Raw genomic sequence first — 18,902 nt, forward strand, 5'->3', positions numbered from 1 at the left:
ACAAGAAAGATGGTTTACAGGAACATGATAACAATTAGGATAAACTCTGGAAGCGGCAAGATAAAATACATTTAATTCCCAAATATAGTTAAGTCCATACATATTTTTGAAAAGGGAAATCCATACTGAAAAAGTTTTAAAATATTTTTAAAAAATGAGAATACGAACTCAGAGTGTCATTTCACCTCACTCACTCTTTCACCTCACTCACACTTTCATTTCACCTTGATTTCTGTATTCCTGAAGGTGCGGGGGACTAAACTGGATGGGAGTGGGGCTTAGAAGTGAGGCCTGGGGTTACTATGGAATTTCTCAGTTTCCACACCTAATCCCCGAAGATCACATGCACACACTATCTTCTGCAGATGACATTTGGCAACGAAATACACTTGGTTGTTGATACATAACATGTCAGTGTTTCAATTTGGCAATAACATTCAGCCTTATAACCAAAACATAGCACCTGAAACCAAGTTCCTCCCATCCCTGGCAGAACACAGAGCACACGTTCCTGGGAGATTGGATCCAAATGGGGCTTTGCTAGAAAGGTGGTTCTAGGCCCCACACAGCTAACAAGCCAATAAGAAAGGCTGCTTCACTTTTATGACTAGTGTTATTCTGGCCCTCTTGTTTACCATTTGGCATAGCATATGACGCAAAAAAAGAGTTTCTTTGCTCAGGAACTTAAAGATCAGTTAGGCAGATAGGCGACTAAATATAAGACATTCTGTTGGTAGAGCAAGCAGCTGAAGCTCAAGACACAACTTCTAGGGCTTATAGATGTATTTGTAAATTCAAAAACAAATTTTGTAAGGGCCAGTCATTGAAAAGATTTACAAAAGGAAAGCAGGATACTTGAGAGCTAGAAACGAGACGGAAGGGAGGCCCACTAAAATGATTAGTATAATAGTAAATGTTGGCTATATCTCAATAAGGCTAGAAAAATAAATAAAATTGACTGGTGCTGCTTGCATGACTCAGCATATATATCGAAAGTCAAAGAACTGTACACCTTAAATGGGGGAAACGTATGGTAGATGAATTGTGTTTCAACAAAACTGTTTTAAAAACCATCTCCAAGAGACCATGCTCTTATGTTCCATGGAAGTGGAGGAAGAAGGCACCACCCAGTTCTCTGGTTCCTTCCAAGAGGGGTGGAGACGGACAGCAGGGTTTTGGAGATGACAGACCTACTTGATATGGATTGGGGAGCAGGGAGTAACTAACAAAACCTTCTAGGGTCTCCTATTTTTTATGTGCAATCCAGGAGTAATAAAAATAATACTGATTACCTCACGGTGTTATAAGGATTACAAGGAATTTATGCATATCAGTGTTTACAGTAGGTAGTCCTTAGCAGTACCAAGAGTTTCATTACATGTTTCTGTGTTTTTTAAATATAAGCCTATTTCAAATGTCAAATGTATACACATACATGTGCACAAGCTCACACTACATACACACTAATATATAAATATATGTATTTTATATTTTTTATATATAAAGGCATATATAATTTTTAAAAGACACATGGATGCCCATTTAAATGTATGTAGGCATAGGGGTGCCTGGGTGGCTCAGTTGGTTAAGTGTCCAACTTCAGCTCAGGTCACAATCTTGTGGTTCGTGGATTTGGGCCCCACATCAGGCTCAGAGCTCAGAGCTCAGAGCCTGGAGCCTGCTTCAGATTCTGTGTCTCCCTCTCTGTCTCTGCCCCTCCTCCACTTGCACTCTGTCTCTCTCTCAAAAATAAACATTAAAAAAATTTAAAAACCATAAATGTATGTAAGCGTATATATATAAAGGCATATATATAGGTATGTATCTATATATATGTATCTATCTATCTATCTATCTATCTATCTATCTATCTATCTATATATGAAAGACACATACACATCTGTCTCCAGTTCTTAAGGTTTCAACAACTCAACACAAGCAAAAAAGATGTAAGAACTTAGGAAACACTCAAGATTGGGCGGGGGGTGGGGGGGGAAGCTCATTTAAAAAATATAAACAAAGCAAAATTAATACAGTGCATACACATAATGTGGCCCAACAGCAAAGCCTTTCCAGGACAGTACAGTGAGAAGTGTGGCAGCAGGCAAGACAGAGAGGGCTATTTTAAGGGGGTGAGCCTGAAAAACTTGTCACCTCCCTTGCGGTTGATTTAAGAAAACCTCTGGACTAGAAAATGGCGCTCGGTGCTCCAGAAGGCATTAGGGAGTGTTCGACTCAGAGCTGAAGCAAAGGGCCTCTCACCTTCCTCTGCTCCCTTGTTCTCAGGCCTTGCGTTTCCAGCTTGTTGAACATGATCTATTATCTTCTTAACAACTCTGCAAGGCAGGCATTCTTATTTTTCCAAATATTTTTCTGATACAGCTCAGGATATTACTCCATTTGTCCTTCTAAGTCCAAAACTGGGACTCTTCCCCCTACACTCCATATTTGTTAAAGTTCTTTACAGCCAGTACTAAATATTCATAAAAACAATTTTTCTCAGACGCCAATTTTCCCTAGTTAAGGATATCAAAAGAAGGCTTTTAAAAAGTCAAGGATAGTTTATGTTTCTGAGGCTGTAATAGAAGATTCCAAACTGGTATTTTCTGGTAAATTCTGGATTTGCCTCACAAATTTTCCTAGTAACAAAAGCCATGTTGCAAACATGATAATGTCACTGTAGCCTCATTCAGAATATTACTCACTCTTTCTGTTGCTTTGCTACTTCAGCACTTGGGAAAGTTTGAATTTCCCAGTAGTGTGACCATGATACTATTTTTGTATCTTCGGCATCCACTTATTTTCAATTTAGTGAGAACAGTCTATGGTTGAGCTGAATTTTGAAAGCATGCTGAAAAAAGGCTGGAATGTATTATTTAAATATTTAAGAATGAAAAATTTGATGCATAAAGAAAATGTGTACTCAAGAAGAAAGCAAAAATAAAATATAAAATTTCTTCTCAAATTCAATGCCTGGATTGATGCTCAAGTTTCACTTCATCTGAATACCAATATCATTTTAATCCCTGAAAGCACACACTTGTGAATAACATAATGCTAACATTTTTGGTTGCAGAAAAGATTATAAAACTATTTGATAATCACTAGTTACAAATTGACTTCACAACTGATTGCAGATTCACATGAAATTCAGTAATAATACCCAAAATATAGTCATCAAAGACATTTGGATTCAGGAAATAGGGGAGGGGGGAGTTCAAACTATAGCTCTAATCTCCCAGATGTAACATGATTAGGTTAGACACAATAGCAGGGTGTCACTTGCCTTAGGCATAAAACATTTCAAGGCAATAAAAAAATATAAATAAAAACACAGACCAAAGAGAAATGTACTAATTTTTATCACCCTTTCATCAGTCTTCTATAAAAAGCTCTCTTTCAGGGGCCCTAGGTGGCTCAGTCAGTTAAGTGTCCGACTCTTGGTTTCAGCTCAGGTCATGATCTCATGGTTCGTGAGCTCAAGTCCCACATTGGGATTCTCTCTCCCTCCCTCTCTCTCTGCTTCTCCACAGCACACGCACTCTCCCTGTGTCTCTCAAAATAAATAAACCTTTTTTTTTTTCTTTCAAAAAAGCTCTTTTTCAAAGGAGGAAAATACCAATCAAGAGGGTAGGGTGGGAGAGGGAGAAATCTGTCCTTCGGCTGGTGGTAGCTGGAAGCCCCAGGGTCCACCTTCCCTTCAGCAAGCTTTTTATGATCAGAGGCACCTGAATGGCTCCCCCTTCCTGAACCCTGACAGCCCCCTTCCTTCACTGTCAAACTTCTTTCAGGTATGGTGTGAATCAGCCTGTCCCATTTCTTCCCTACCCTTTCTTCCCTAACTTTTTACGTCTCATGTTCATCCTCTCTCTCCAAGTTTCCAGTGACCTTGTTCTTGCCAAATTTGAGGACTAATCTCCCACTGATGCTCAGTCCTTCCATTTGAAATCTTTTTTTCCCTTCCTTGGCTTCAGAAACTTTAACTGTGCTTTAATTATCCACTCCTAATGACCCTTCTCATTCCACATGGCACAGTGTTTTAAACACATGGGTTTCAGAGCCAGACTGCCTTGAGTTGGAATCTTTCTTCCAGCTGCCACATTCTACCAATGAAGGTTAAGACAGGTAACAAAACTTAGTCCTATTTTTCCATCTGTAAAATAAGAATGATGGCAGTTCCCAGCTCATCTGGTAGTTACAACAAGAAGGCAATACGTGTATATCACTTAGTTCAGTGCCATAAAGGCAAGCCCTTAATGACATTAGCTGTGTGTATTCTATAATCACGGGTACACAACCTGTGTCATGGAACCTGTTTTCCAGTGTCAAGATTTCATGTTTATATAGGTAATATCTGAACCACTGGTTTAAATGTGCTATAGCAACTTTAAATCCCTAAGGCTGCAAACTGCATGTATCCCATCTATTAAACCTTTTAGCTTTTTCTATTTAAGTCAAATGAAACCACGAGTTCCACAGTTATCTTAAAATCATCTACCTCCTTTGGTGACAGAGTAAATCTCATTAATTCCTGATTTATGAGGCAGTATGCATAGTGGTTAAAGGCAAGGACTGGAGCCTGGCTGCTTGTGCTCAATTACTGGTTCTGTCACCACTATGTGACCCAGGGCAAGTAACTTCTATTCGTTTTGCCTTGACTGCCTCGTCTGTAAAAAAGGAGTAATATTAGTACCTATATCATAATCCTTACCTCACATAATACTTAATAGGTATTATATTAGCATTTATTAAATTAAATAAAATTTGCAATGCACTCTTTTTATTGATTATAAAAAAAGAAGTAAGATTTCAAAGCTTTCATAAAGCAAAACAGGGTGTTTTTATTAGTTCTTATTTCTTCCTTTGGTTCTCATTACCCCTACCATTGCCCCAGCTCACAACCCATCACAACTGGATAATGGTAAAAGCTGCCCTACCCAGCTTCTCTAAACCGATCTCCCTAATTCCACCTTCTCATCTACTTTAATTCACTTTTGATTTAATCCCTAATTGCCAGATTAATCCTTAAAAACACTGCTTTCATACTGTACCTTTTTGGACTAACTCCACAGGTGGCTCCCCGTGGTTCTCAGGCAATATGAAACTACCTCGCCTGTAGTCAGTGTATCTATCTCTTCCTGCGCAGGGGCGCATGGGCAGGCCTTGATTGAGTGGAACGCCCAGGTCCGTTATAACCTCCATGCCTTTATTCTTTCTCCTTCCCATTCCTAGAATGTGCGCATTCTAAGTCTTCACATCTCATACATCCTTCAACAACCCGGTTGGCTACGTTGCTACATGAAGACTTTCAAGCTGAGGCCCCCTGTTGATAGCTTATGGAATACTATACAGTACACTAGAGAAGAAGAGATCTACGTACACACTTGGTTCTTACAATGAGGTTGCTATTATAGACTGTCATTTACATAATTCATGCGTGCATGTCTTGCTTGGAATTTCCCATGGCATAATCTCAATCTCAAAACTGTGCATGTGGTAGACGAGTTCCAAGTGGTTGACTTTACAGATGAATGATGATCCTCACCTGGGATAAGGAGAGTTTACTCAAATTTTTGGTTTTAATTTCACTAGTGGACAATGGAATGGGCATTCAGTCATGAATGTGCTAAGCCTTTGGCCATATTGAGGATCACACCTGAATTAAGACTCAAATACATAATAAATTCAACTTAAATATATATTCATATCTGGGTGCGGAATGCTCTTTATTCATGGTCACCATTTAACCTCTACATGAAGACAAGGCACAATTGAATAGAAAATTTTTGGATAAAAAATAAAAATAGAAACCTTACATACTTAATACCATTTAAATGGGGGCACAATACCATTTAAATGGGGGCACACTCAAGGTCTTCAGAGGGAAGAAAGAATTGGGGAGGGACTGGCTACACTTTCTTTCTAGTGGTTTATTTTATGTCCAAAAACAACACTGAGAAGTTCTGCCAAGTATGAAATGCTATGAGAAAGACCAAAATAAAAACATAGTCTGTACTCTGAGTCGGACATTAGTTCTCTTGTCTAAGTACCTTTCCTTTGGGTACTTAGGGATGGAGTAGGGGAGGATAAAACAAGAAAAAAGCAGCAGTAGTCTTTCCTTCCAGAAGGAAAGACAAGCATTTGTAAGTAGTGTCAAAGGCAATGACACTACGAATGAAAGTAAAAATTTAATTAATGTCATTTCTTAAATAATTTTTCACAGTAAGGAAGACAGGCTGACAGTGTGGGTTTGGTAATAACAATAATAACAGCAACAGCAGCAGTGGCAGCAACAGCAACAACCAGAAATGCACTTGGGTCATAATATGGTCAATCTAATCTCCTAACAAGCTCGATCTAGAAGCCCACCCCAGGCTTACTGGTTCAGTATCTGAATTTTAATAAGATGCCCACAATGAAGCTTAAGAAACACATTTCTGATCTACTTACATATGCACTAGCATATAATCACAAATGTTCTACTGGATAACGACCCTTTGTGTTTCTCAAGTTCCCAATCCTCAAAGCGAGACCCAATTTTGATCCTTGTACTTCAATTCTTACTTTTTTTTTGTTTCTTTTTGTTTGTTTGTTTAGTAACAAAGCAGAAATAATATAGGATATTCTGGTGAGTAAGTAACTAACCCAAACTTCCAACTAAACAAAAATCTGTTCTGATTAGTTTATACTTTATAATTTGTCTCATTCTGCTTTAATTGATACAAATATACTTTTTAGATATGCATTTTCAGACTCTGCACACACAATGGCTTTCCTGAGCTGACAGTCTCAACAAAACAGGGAAGCTGTAAGGGGAGAAACCGGGCCCTGTAGCAGCCAGAAGGAACCTGTATTTGAGAGTTTACACATGGCTTCTGGTTTCCTTCACATTGTAGTCAACGATTCTTAGAGTCCCAAAGATGCTATATATTCAAACCAAAAGGACATTTCAGCATTAAATCAGAACCTGTTGGCAGGAATATTTGGGCAGCATTCTACCCGGAAAACAAAATGACATGGCAAAATGACACCCCAAATGTTGCAGAATTAGAAAACTGGACAAACACTGATAGCCCATCTTCAGCTAAATGCCAGAGAACAAGCTTCTGAATTTTAAGGCAATTCCCTTGTCCTTTACTGAGGAAAATGTCTAAGTAGTTACAACTCCTGCACATCCAATGGCCCCCAAAAACTTAATTTAAGTATTTAAAATTCTCAGATATTTAGTGTCTTCTGAATTCAGATAATATATAGACTGGCCAACAAATTTAATCATTTTTACATACATTTTTTTTTCTCTTTAGTTTACTCTTCAGTTTAAAAATATGTGCTTAAGCCATGTAAATAAACAAACAAACAAAAAAAAAAAAAACAGAGGGAAAAAACCCAAGTATTTCCCTTTGTTAAGTTTACCAACCAGAGAGTAAATGCAGTTCTATCTTATCATGTTTTCTATGAGAAAATTTCTGTTCTTTTTTTAGATTTGGAGAATTGCTTTTCCTGACAGAACCCCCAGAACTGAGAACCCTGAACTGCAAACTTGTCCTTTGTCCTAGTTGTTTACCAGCCTTATCAGGGCACACATGGGTTGGCAATGTGATTCTAAGATAAAAATTCCAAAGATATAATTAGATGTTTTTCCGAGAAATATCACCCAATACCATAAAAATTTGTTTGCTGTTCTTCACATTAAACTTGAAGTGAATGGTCTCACAATTTCTTGCCATTTAGTAATCTTCTTTTAGGTAACCGAGACATTTTAACTTGGCACTGAAGAAAAATACATATTATTTTTTAAATAAATAATACTGAAAAAAGAGATCTTATCTCAAAACTTCTACCTGCAACATTTCAATGAACAGATATTTCTATATAAATAACGGACTTATTAAAACTTCCACAGCAAAAATATAAACAGGAAAACAATCTTTTGCCCCTGAATTTAACTATAAGTGATAAATGACACAAAGATATATTCTAAGCTAGTGATGCAGAACCTTGCTTATGGAATCCTACACTTTTATTTAGTATAATTCTGAACAAAAGAAATAAAAAGACAATGGTAAGAAGCCACAAACGTACATTTACTATTACAGAAGAATACTCTCTAGCCCAATCATGGAAGCACTGTAAAAACATCTCTCAAGTTTTCTGCTGAACTCCATTTTTGCTAGGGATTGAAACCATTAAAAAAAAAAAAAAAAAAAAAAAAAAAAATCAAAAAAAATCTTCTACTGCCACCTGCTGGTAGTTTATAGTCAATGATTCTCAAAGATGCTAGAATGACAAACAAACCAGATTAATGTATAGCTATAAATAATATAAATATATATTTTTACATATGTTTCTAGCAGAGAAGTAGAGCCAGATGAGCACATTTTGATTGCTAACTTGCTCACTGACTGACCTACAATGACAAAAGGAAGTCAAAGATGATCACATTTCCATTCTTCCCTTTCCCACAAAGGCCATTCAATCTCATTCTAGGTAAGCAATAAAGATTTGACACTGAATGCTTTTGGCTGACCTGTATTTGAGTATTTGCAACTCAAACACTTGAGGCCAGCAAGGAAAGTTTCATTCTCTTAGCCAAAGAATGACTGGCCAAAAGTGTATTTTTGAAGACTTCTCAAGAGGAAACTCACACTCTAGGGATGTCAACATAATGTTGATGGAGGATTCCAAATGAGAGATCTGAGGTTGGAAATGGAATACCCCCATTGGCAAGATTCTGTAACTGGAGACATCAATACGATTTTAAAATTCAGAAAGAGCGGGCCCAAGTTCCTGCAGTCAGCTTCATTTCTTTTTTTGGAGAGTCTGAGGATTTAAAAAAGCCTTTGCTAAAAGATTTTCAGGGAAACAACTATTCTCTTTAATTTAGAGGGTATTTATGGGGTGCCTGGGTGGCTCAGTCGGTTAAATATCCGACTTCAGCTCAGGTCATGATCTCACAGTTTCTGAGTTCGAGCCTGGTGTCAGGCTCTGTGCTGCCCACTCAGAACGTGGAGCCTGCTTTGGATTGTGTGTCTCCCTCTCTCTCTGCCCCTCCCCTGCTCATGCTCTGTCTCTCTATCTCTCTCAAAAAATAAGTAAACATTAAAACAAATTTAAACGGTATTTTAAAAAATCAAAGTAGATAGGTAAACCATTTTGAGGCAACAGTACTTTATCAATAATACACCAATTCTTCCTACAAACTACGGAAATGTTTTTTTTAGATATTTTATGTCACAAGCTACATATTACAGAATATTTCATGGCACAATGCTTCATCTATTCTAAAAATAAACCAAAAAACATGGATTTGACTAACCTTCTTCTCTAAAATTAATGTTAAGTACAATGTGAATCAGAAGGCAGTGTCCCAACATATAAATCCTGGGTCCTTCTTTCACATCCCCAGACATGAGCAAATTTGTCTGCTAGGACACTGAAGAGTTGTCTGTAATTCTACAGTGCTATAATTAAGACTTGTACAAATTCTGCTGCCAAAAAATCACCAGAGTGGGTGGTGAATGCAGCCAAGTAAACTCTAATTATGGAAGGCGGGTTTTCTAAGATCTTACATACAAGAAGCAAAGGCAAGATCAGACAGCTAAGATAGGTTACCAAGGCAATATAAATAGCCTTGTCAAATTCAATGTAAGCCCCCCTTTGGTAACAGCTGTTACCTCCCAAAGCTCATAGGTACTTTAAAAACGCAATCTGGAATCCTCTGCCTAGAATCCAGCACTTAACTGTTCCCCCAAAATAAAGTTATGAAATTTACACATGCCATTTTCACTCCCAGGACAATAAAAAGACAATAAAAAAAAAAAGACAATAGGAGTCCAATATCTCAGATAATTTTCCATCTTAAATTTCAGCTCCTCTACTAGTATTATTTTAAAAACTTCTGTTAGAGTTCAATAAAATGCCTTAAGCACTCTGAAACACAGCATGCAAATCCTAAGTGTACAGCACAATAAATTTACATAACTTGAACATATGCATATAACCAGCAGCACCCAATCAAGAAACAGTATTTTTTTGCACTCCAGAAGGGCCCCAACTACCTAGAAAAGGGGAAGTTTTACTTTATAAAATAAATACAAAGTTCTCTCAATAATAATACTGTATAATGTCTTCCTAATGTCCGGATCTGTAATTATAGCCTTCAAGTAGATATGATTATGCCTTTCCCCCTTTGCTTATACAAACATCTGTGCCCACCTTTCCCCTCATCAACAAACTGTACGAACTTCTCATTCAAGTCTGACCACAAATATCACCTCCTATATGAAGACTTCCTGGACTTTCACAGAATAATAAATTAAATCATCATCTACATTCACACAGTACTTTGCAAATAGTCCATGTTTGCACTTATCTATACATCTACTGTTCTAGACTGTGGGTACTTCATGGACAGGAAAGGCATCTAATTTCATTTTTTGATCTGTTTTCTGTGTTTTAAACTGTGCTTTAAACTTCATGCTAATGGATGACGAAATGTTTTTCATGTTCTATCTTCTGCAAGAGAAAACCTGAGTAGTTTTTCAGAAAAGAACGTTCTACCAAACTGTGTTCTATAATATTAAACCACACAAAATACAGTTGACTCTCGAACAACCTGGGTTTCAACTGTGTGGGTTCACTTACAATGTGGATTTTTTTCAATAAATACAGTATATAGTGTTGGAAATGCATTTTCCTTATGATTTTTTAAATAATATTTTCTTTTCTCTAGCTTGCTTTACTTTAGCGTAAGAATGCAGCATTTAATACATACAACATACAAAACACAGGTTAATCAACTGTTTATGTTACCTGTAAGGCTTCCAGTCAACAGTACACTATCAGTAGTTAAGTTTTGGGGGAGACAAGAGTTCTATGCAGATTTGTGACTGCACGGGGAGTCAGTGCCACGTACCCTCATGTTCAAGGGTCAACAGATAAAATATTAGCAGATATTTTAAAATACATATCATCTTAATGTCCTCCATGTAAAAGAATTTGTAACAAAGTATATTTTATTCAAACAGATTAAGTAAAATATGCTAATGTTAATACATGCACACATCAGTAATACATTTATCACATATAAATTGAGAGTATAATGCTTTGTGATAAGCAGCTATTTTCTTGTAAGGGAGGATATTAAGGTACCTCTGTATAAAACAGCTCACAAAATACACTTTAGGTCCTAATACTGTCATTTCCTCTTACCACACTCTTCCACCCTCCCCTGCTATACAACTAAACAAGCTTACTTCAGCTACAATGAGACTACACTTTGCTCATATGTTCAATTCAAGGATCACAGAAGAAGAAACATGAACCTCTTGTGAAAGGTAGAAATCCCCGGGCCCTCTTACCTGTGTACCTAAGCTGGCTGCCATCATGTGAGCCAGAAGCTTAGCTGCAAACATGGAGTGCCTGGCACAGAAGATATGGGAAAGGACAGCCAGGCCAAGACCTGCAAGAACAAAAACGTTCACAGGTGGGTTTACAATCCATGAGCAAACAGTAGTGTAGCAAACTTCTTTGGAACAGGTAAGCATATGAGGCCTGTAGTCTCCCCATGCCACACAGCATGGAAACGATCATATTTTAATTTTAATCTACTCCATTTTACATGACATATACAATCTTAGCAATTAGGGCCAAAGGACAACGTTAATTTTCAACAGCTACATGTTCACTCCCTTACCAAAAAGATAGCACAAATTAAGCAGATTAATAACTTCATTACGCTTCTGTTTTTCTATGTTTCCACTAGACAAGTTTTACTGTATAAGAAAAGAATCAAATTCCAATCTAATTTTCCAAGAACAGGTGGCTTGGCTAAATAGAGATATTTAGGGAGGTGAATTGGAGTTTTCAGGCAGAAAATTGTGAATAGTACTAACAAAACTCAGGCTTAGTAATTACTCCCTTTTTATCTACTAGGAATAGTTATGTAATTACAACAGTGGTAATTATGAATTTTAAGAGTAACCTTATGCTACTGGGTGCCAAAACCAAAGAACAAAATGTATTCTTTCCTCCTGAGATGACGTTTAACCTAAACATCTATATTTCTAAGTGGGGTAAAGAAAACTGTTCTTATTTTCTTTAAATGTACTTGAATTCATCTCTTTACACTACTTCAAAGGGATGATTAGAAACTTGGCACTAAAAAAAATACAAAGAAACTCAGCATTAACCAACAAATCTTTTATCTTGCAATTCGTATCTATAAATTTCTTTTAGTGTCATGTTTTAAATGCAGAGTATATACATATTTTTTAAATATTTCCTGTTCTAGAATTTAAATGTGCTTCAAATAGTAACCCATTTGGTTTTTCACTTAAGCCTTTTCATCCTTCACACCTTTGCTAGAGTTATTTAGTGTGAGAACCATCAAAACATGACAATTGGCAGGTATGTGCTGCTCTGCCATATCATTTGCATGTAGTTTTAACATAGTTTGAACCTCATTTATTAATGCCTCCTTTACAAACAGGAGACGCTGCATTTATTTAAATTTGCTTTCCATTATCTTCTATGAAGTTATGGAACAAACTTTATTTTTTTTAATTTATTTTTAATTTACACATATTTAAAGAATTTTTTTTAATGTTTAGTTATTTTTGAGAGAGAGACAGAGACAGAGCACGAGAGGGAGAGGGCAGAGAGAAAGGGAGACACAGAATCCAAAGCAGGCTCCAGGCTCCAGGCTCCGAGCTGTCAGCACAGAGCCTGATGCGGGGCTCAAACCCACGTACCATGAGATCATGACCTGAACTCAAGTCAGACACTTAACTGACTGAGCCACCCAGGTGCCCCTATACATATATATATATTTTTTAATTTTTTATTTTTTTTATACATATATTTTAAATGTTTGTTTATTTTTGAGGAGAGAGAGACAGAGTGCAAGTGGAGGAAGGGCAGACAGAGAAGGAGACACGGAATTCGAAGCAGGCTCCAGGCTCTGAGCTGCCACCACAGAGCCCAAGGCAGGGCTCGAACCCACGAACTGTGAGATCATGACCTAAGCTGAAGTCAGATGCTTAACTGACTGAGCCACCCAGGCACCCCTGGAGCAAACTTTTAAAATATACCACATGTTGGCCTAAGTGGATTGGGCCTCTGCAAAGTGCCCACAGGGGGTTGATGACTAACTAGTAGTATTCCTTACAGCAATGCCTCTCCTAACTCCTTTTGGTAAAGTTTAGATTTTAATAAGAGTGTTTAGATTTTAATAAGTTAGACAAAGTTCCACATAGGAAGTGAGTCTTTGCATTAGACAAAGCTTTTGGCCTAGAAATTTGGCCAAGAAATCTGACATAATCCATTTTTCAGAAGGCTGCTCTAGGGTGTTCTGGGGCAGGTGTGCAGGTCTCAGGTTGCCTCCGAGATCCACCCACACAGGGACACAGAGTATCCAGAAACTGCAGCGTCATGCCTGACTTTGCATCTTTACTTAGTCTATAAACTACTGAAGCTAATGCTCTGAACTCACCAACGTTCACCAGGAATTTCTTATGGTGATCAAAGCTAGTTTAAACTCAAGGTTTGGTGTGTGTGTGTAATAAACTGATTTAAAAGCAAGGCCTTGCAAATTTTTTTCGATATAAGCCACATGATCACAAATATGTGCTTTACTGTACGTTTATTGTGGTAGATGCCAACAATGTGAGGCAAGGGGATTAGCGTTGGATAAAGGAGAAATAAACATGAGTCGACTGGTTTTTTTCTAGATCACAAGAAGAGCTTATTCACAGCCTTTTCCCTTAACTTGGTAATTCTCCATTATATTCACTTTTCATGAGATAAATTTAGTACCGTTAAACTTGACCAGCTCAAGAATATTTAATTAAGTATATGAGCTGCAATTAAAATGCTAGCATGACACCTGGTAGTAGTCCAGGATTCAAAGCCAGTGGTAAAAAAATGGGCTAGATTCTATTAGCCTAGAACTATAATGCATGATAGTTGTGTGGATGCATTTTTTATTTAGGGAAGAAGAATGGTGCTAAAAAACCTCAAGCAGCCTGCTCCCCAGCCTTGACGGGCCTTGGAAAAGATGGTGAATATCTTATATTTAAAGAAATGCATGCTTCAGTTCTCAAGTTCCTGAAGCACTATATGCTAAGTACTTAACTTTTATTTTCTTATCTGATATCAAAAAGCTGCATTTAGCATACATGATTTAAATTTACAAGTCAGTCTTTTTTTAAGTTATAACAATGTTTGGTTTAAATTCAACAAGTAAATCACAGGGTATAAAGTGTTATAACTATAAATAGAATGTTTTTAAAAAAATAATAAAGTGTAACAATTCCAGGTATTACCTAAAGGTACGCTAAACAGCTTTTTAAAAAATTGACTCCTTGGCCATTATGCCGAAATAACAAGCAGCTAACTGGATAATTTTCCTTTACTTTTTTTCCTAGCACAATGTAGGTTATATACTCAATTGGAAAAGAGCTATTAATTAGTTCCCTAACACAAATGACTTTTCTATATTATTAGAAAGTGAAGGAAAAGATAAATTACCCTTAACAAAGTAACACTGATAATTTTTGATTTAGAGAAGAAAAACTCTAATGAACTAACTAGATTGTTTTTCTATCATCAAAGTGGACCAAAGATTTTATTGAGCTACATAATATTAGAATGTTTATAATGTGTATAAACATATATAATGTTTGTATATGAATATGCATACCCAGTAAACATATCTATCATTTCACATCCCTTAAGAATAGGGTATTCCTTGGGAATGCAAGCTGGTGCAGCCACTCTGGAAAACAGTATGGAGGTTCCTCAAAAAACTGAAAATAGAACTACCCTAAGACCCAGCAATTGCACTACTAGGCATTTATCCAAGGGATACAGGTGTGCTGTTTTGAAGGGACACATGCACCCCCATGTTTATAGCAGAACTATCAACAATAGCCAAAGTATGGAAAGAGCCCAAATGTCCATCGATAGATGAATGGATAAAGAAGATGTGGTATATATATATATATATATACAAACATATATGTATATACACATACATACATACATACAATGGAGTATTACTCGGCAATCAAAAAGAATGAAATCTTGGCATTTGCAACTGCGTGGATGGAACTGGAGGGTATTATGCTAAGTGAAATTAGTCAGAGAAAGACAAAAATCATATGACTTCACTCATATGAGGACTAAGAGACAAAACAGATGAACATAAGGGAAGGGAAACAAAAATAATATAAAAATAGGGAGGGGGACAAAACAGAAGAGACTCTTAAATATGGAGAACAAACTGAGGGTTACTGGAGGGGTTGTGGCGGGGGAGGCTAAATGGGTAAGGGGCACTAAGGAATCTACTTCTGAAATCATTGTTGCACTATATGTTTACTAATTTGAATATAAATTTTTAAAAATTAAAATTAAAAGTAAAAAAAAAGAATAGGAAACACTTTCCAAGTTACTGATCTAAATATCAATGTTTTTTGCCATGAAATTTCTTTTAAGTGTTCATAACTTTTGTATCTACCTATGTATCTGTCTCTATCTTCTCTATGGATAAATCTCAACAAAACCACACGCTCACTATACATTATTAAATCAATTACTAGGTTGTTACCTTCATTTTTTTTCTATTTTCCCACCTAATGCTAGCTGTAACTGTTCCTTTTTTTAATTCTTGTGGCTCATCTCTAATGACTCCCACATTTCTCTCCTCTGAGCATGGTGCCTCTTGATTACTGCTACTAATAAGCTAAAGGCAGGAAAACAAAATTGTCAAGCCTGAAAAGTTTTCTCTGTTGAACAGAAGTCAATATGAACCACCTTAGAGAACACAAGTTCTGTGTGTGTGGGGAGAGGATTTCTTACAGAGGGATGAGGGTCAGGAGACTAGCCTCCAGAAAATCAGAGTGTTAAACCTGAGAGGTTCAATAACCACATGTGTTTATCTACATTTTAATTAGTTAAAATTAAATAGAATGAAAAATTCAGTTCTTCACTTGCTCCGGTCACTTGTTCCAGTCATATTCTGAAGGCTCAATAACACATGTGACCAGTGGCTACTATATTGGACAGTGCAAAGCATTTTGATCATTGCAGCAAGATACACTAGAGAGTGCTGTGTTTAAATGTCCTGTCCTGAGTGAAAGGAAAAAAAGAATATGCTGTATTTCAGAAGAATTTTTATTAAAAATGGCTAAAATGAGAGAAGGTTTGGGACTTGAAAGTAGGATGTTGACTTACATAGTCACAAGAACACGTAATTGTTGGAGGATGTCACATCAACAACATATATTCATTTATTTACTAATTTAACCACTAACTATAAACTGCTACACATCAGGGGCTGTGTTGGGCAATGAAGACACAGTGTTGAAAAAGGTAGTTACTTGCTGCTCTCCCACCTTATCTCTACATTTCTACCTGTACCTCCTCCCAGACACAGACTGGTTTATGAAGGGTCAGAGATCACAATTCTGTGCAAAGAGATGTGCAAGAAAACATTCTGGATGGTTTTCAGGGAAGTTTTCATTGCTCTTAAAACAAGATCAAGTAAGTGCTTTTCCTTTGGCAAGCCTAGACACTTGTGCAATGCTGAGAGTTGCGGCTAGCTCAAGACCACGTAGGGCAAGACAGAAAACAAAATCTTTGAGGAGAGCAATACAGAAAAACAAGAAGGGGGTGGGCCTCTGATGACACCACTGAGGTCCTGAATTAATCCACCCTGAACTCTATTTATTTATTTAAGAAATTCGAGTTGTCTTCTGCTAACTTGCACCAAGTTCATCTTAAATATGTCCTGTATGTCTAGAGAAATACACTATTTTTATGCCATATCAGAATTAAAACTAAGCTTTCTGACTCACTATCTGCAACTTTCTCTTCAAATGGCTTTAAAAAGATTCTTATTTATTGTTTTCTATTCATGTTAGTAACTCCTCCATTTGATAGTTAAAATGAAGCTGTTTTGATATACCTTCCCCCATAATCATAAGGCTATTTTAGGACAGTGATTACAGTGAATATAAACTTGATATTTTTGGAAGAATGTGACACAATTTTTTTTTTAAATCTCTAACTTTGAAAAGTATTTTGAAATGAATGGGTGGCATATGGTAAAGGTATTTTTTTTCTGGAAAAACTATCAGAATTTCAGCTTGTAAAACATAAAAGGCATAACTAGAATAGTCTTTCGTTTAATATACCTTGGACAAAAGAAAAAGCATGCTTCAAAGGACTTTGGATTGTACTGATTTATTTATCCTGTCTTATTATTTAGCAATTTATAGACAATTATTTTGTTCCTTAACTGAAAAATTGACATTGTGCTGACATGTATATGCTTCGTAATCTGTACAGTAAATAAAACCATTACCCATGTAAAAGGGAAAGCTTTAGTTTAATGTGCTAAATGATTTCTCCACTGTAAGAGAACAAAAAAAGAACAATGAAATAAACGTGAAGTCTGTAATTCATCTTTAATCTCAGCTTAAAAGCCCTCCAAACACAGGAGACTTAAGAGCAAGTGCATCACGTAAGACCTAGTTCACATACTGATATTAAAACTGAAATGGATTATGGAATGTTACAGGTCTTGTTAAGATCCCAAGGCCACAGGAATTGTATTTAAAGTTAAAATCAGAATGATTCCAATCCAACAGTCTATCCTACTACAACATCAACAGACTTACAAGAAGCAGGAGAGGCTTCTTTGACATTATTCTCCAGATAGTACCATGTACTTCAAACCATGCTTTAGGTTCCTTAACAAGTACACTCTGAAAATTATGGTGTTATGGCATCATTATCTAACATTATTTTAAGTTGCATTTCTTCCAAGTCACCTTTCCAAGTGACTTTCATACTGTTACACCTAAGTGCACATTTATGTTTTACTTGTCCTATCTTTTTGGCTTCAAAAGATAACCTTTGTTTAATTTCTTGGAATCTGTTAAACTCGTTTACAATTTTTAAAGCCGCGGATATATATAAACCCTCATCTTTCATCTTCCAAAGCTGAAGATTACTAAACTTTTTGGCCTGTATGGCCATTTCACACACTTTGATCATTTAAGGTGTTCTGCTGGAGTGCAGTAAGCAGACATATAGAACTAAAACAGAAACACAGTGATCCATCCTGGCTTAAAGGATTTATTACTTCATATGTAATTGTATGTTGGCATGTTTCATGAAAAGAGCTGGTCAGACTGCTTCCAAATTTAGATGGATTTCTGATAGGGTCTGGCATAAATTATAAAATGTGTATGTAAGATACACAAAATTCTCATCTCTAGTTCCTGGGGGCCATCAGAAGGATAGATGGAAATCTCCCTCCCATAAAGGTAGAAACAGATACAAACACAGGACTTTATGTCTCCTGCTCTACAGAACACGCTGTATACATTACAATATGCTGTGGACAGGGGTGCCTGCGTGACTCTGTCGGGTCAGGCGTCCAAATATTGATTTTGGATCAGGTCATGATCTCACGGTTCATGAGTTTAAACCCCACATGGGGCTCTGCGCTGACAGTGTAGAGCCTGCTTGGGATTCTATCTCTCTCCCTTCTCTCTCTGCCCCTCCCTTGCTTGTGTGTGCATGTGTGTGTACTCTCTCTCAAAATACATACATACATACATACATAAACAAACGAACAAACGTTAAAAAAATATGTTGTGGACAGAGGGGGAAAGACCCAATAATTTCAAATATGACTCTAAGTGAAAAGTAATAAAAGCAAATACTAATATTCAGGTATTGGTTCTCAAACACATGACCAAATCTATGTACTCTTTTCTAGACTGAATTGGAAAAAATATCTATTAATAATTCTTCTAGGAAATATGTTATTGTCCTGCTAGTCTTCTACAGAATCACGATAATATTCTCTCTTTAGTTTTTAAAACTCTGTT

The 18,902-nt window shown here is 36.7% G+C and overlaps 1 protein-coding gene across 4 annotated transcripts in view; it reads right to left on the bottom strand.

Annotated features, from left to right (window-relative positions):
* Positions 1–18,902, bottom strand: part of ADGRV1 (adhesion G protein-coupled receptor V1) — a 567,138-nt gene that overhangs the window by 300,658 nt on the left and 247,578 nt on the right. For all 4 annotated transcript variants that reach the window (XM_086696839.1, XM_086696829.1, XM_086696845.1 and 1 more), the window contains one exon: positions 11,361–11,461. In XM_086696839.1, coding sequence (XP_086552965.1) covers positions 11,361–11,461 — 101 coding nt within the window. The remainder of the gene's footprint in view (positions 1–11,360; positions 11,462–18,902) is intronic.

This window comes from Puma concolor, chromosome A1 (genome assembly GCF_028749965.1).
Source record: "Puma concolor isolate L17-30 chromosome A1, mPumCon1.1.hap2, whole genome shotgun sequence".
In the NCBI taxonomy this organism is placed as follows: Eukaryota; Metazoa; Chordata; class Mammalia; order Carnivora; family Felidae; genus Puma; species Puma concolor.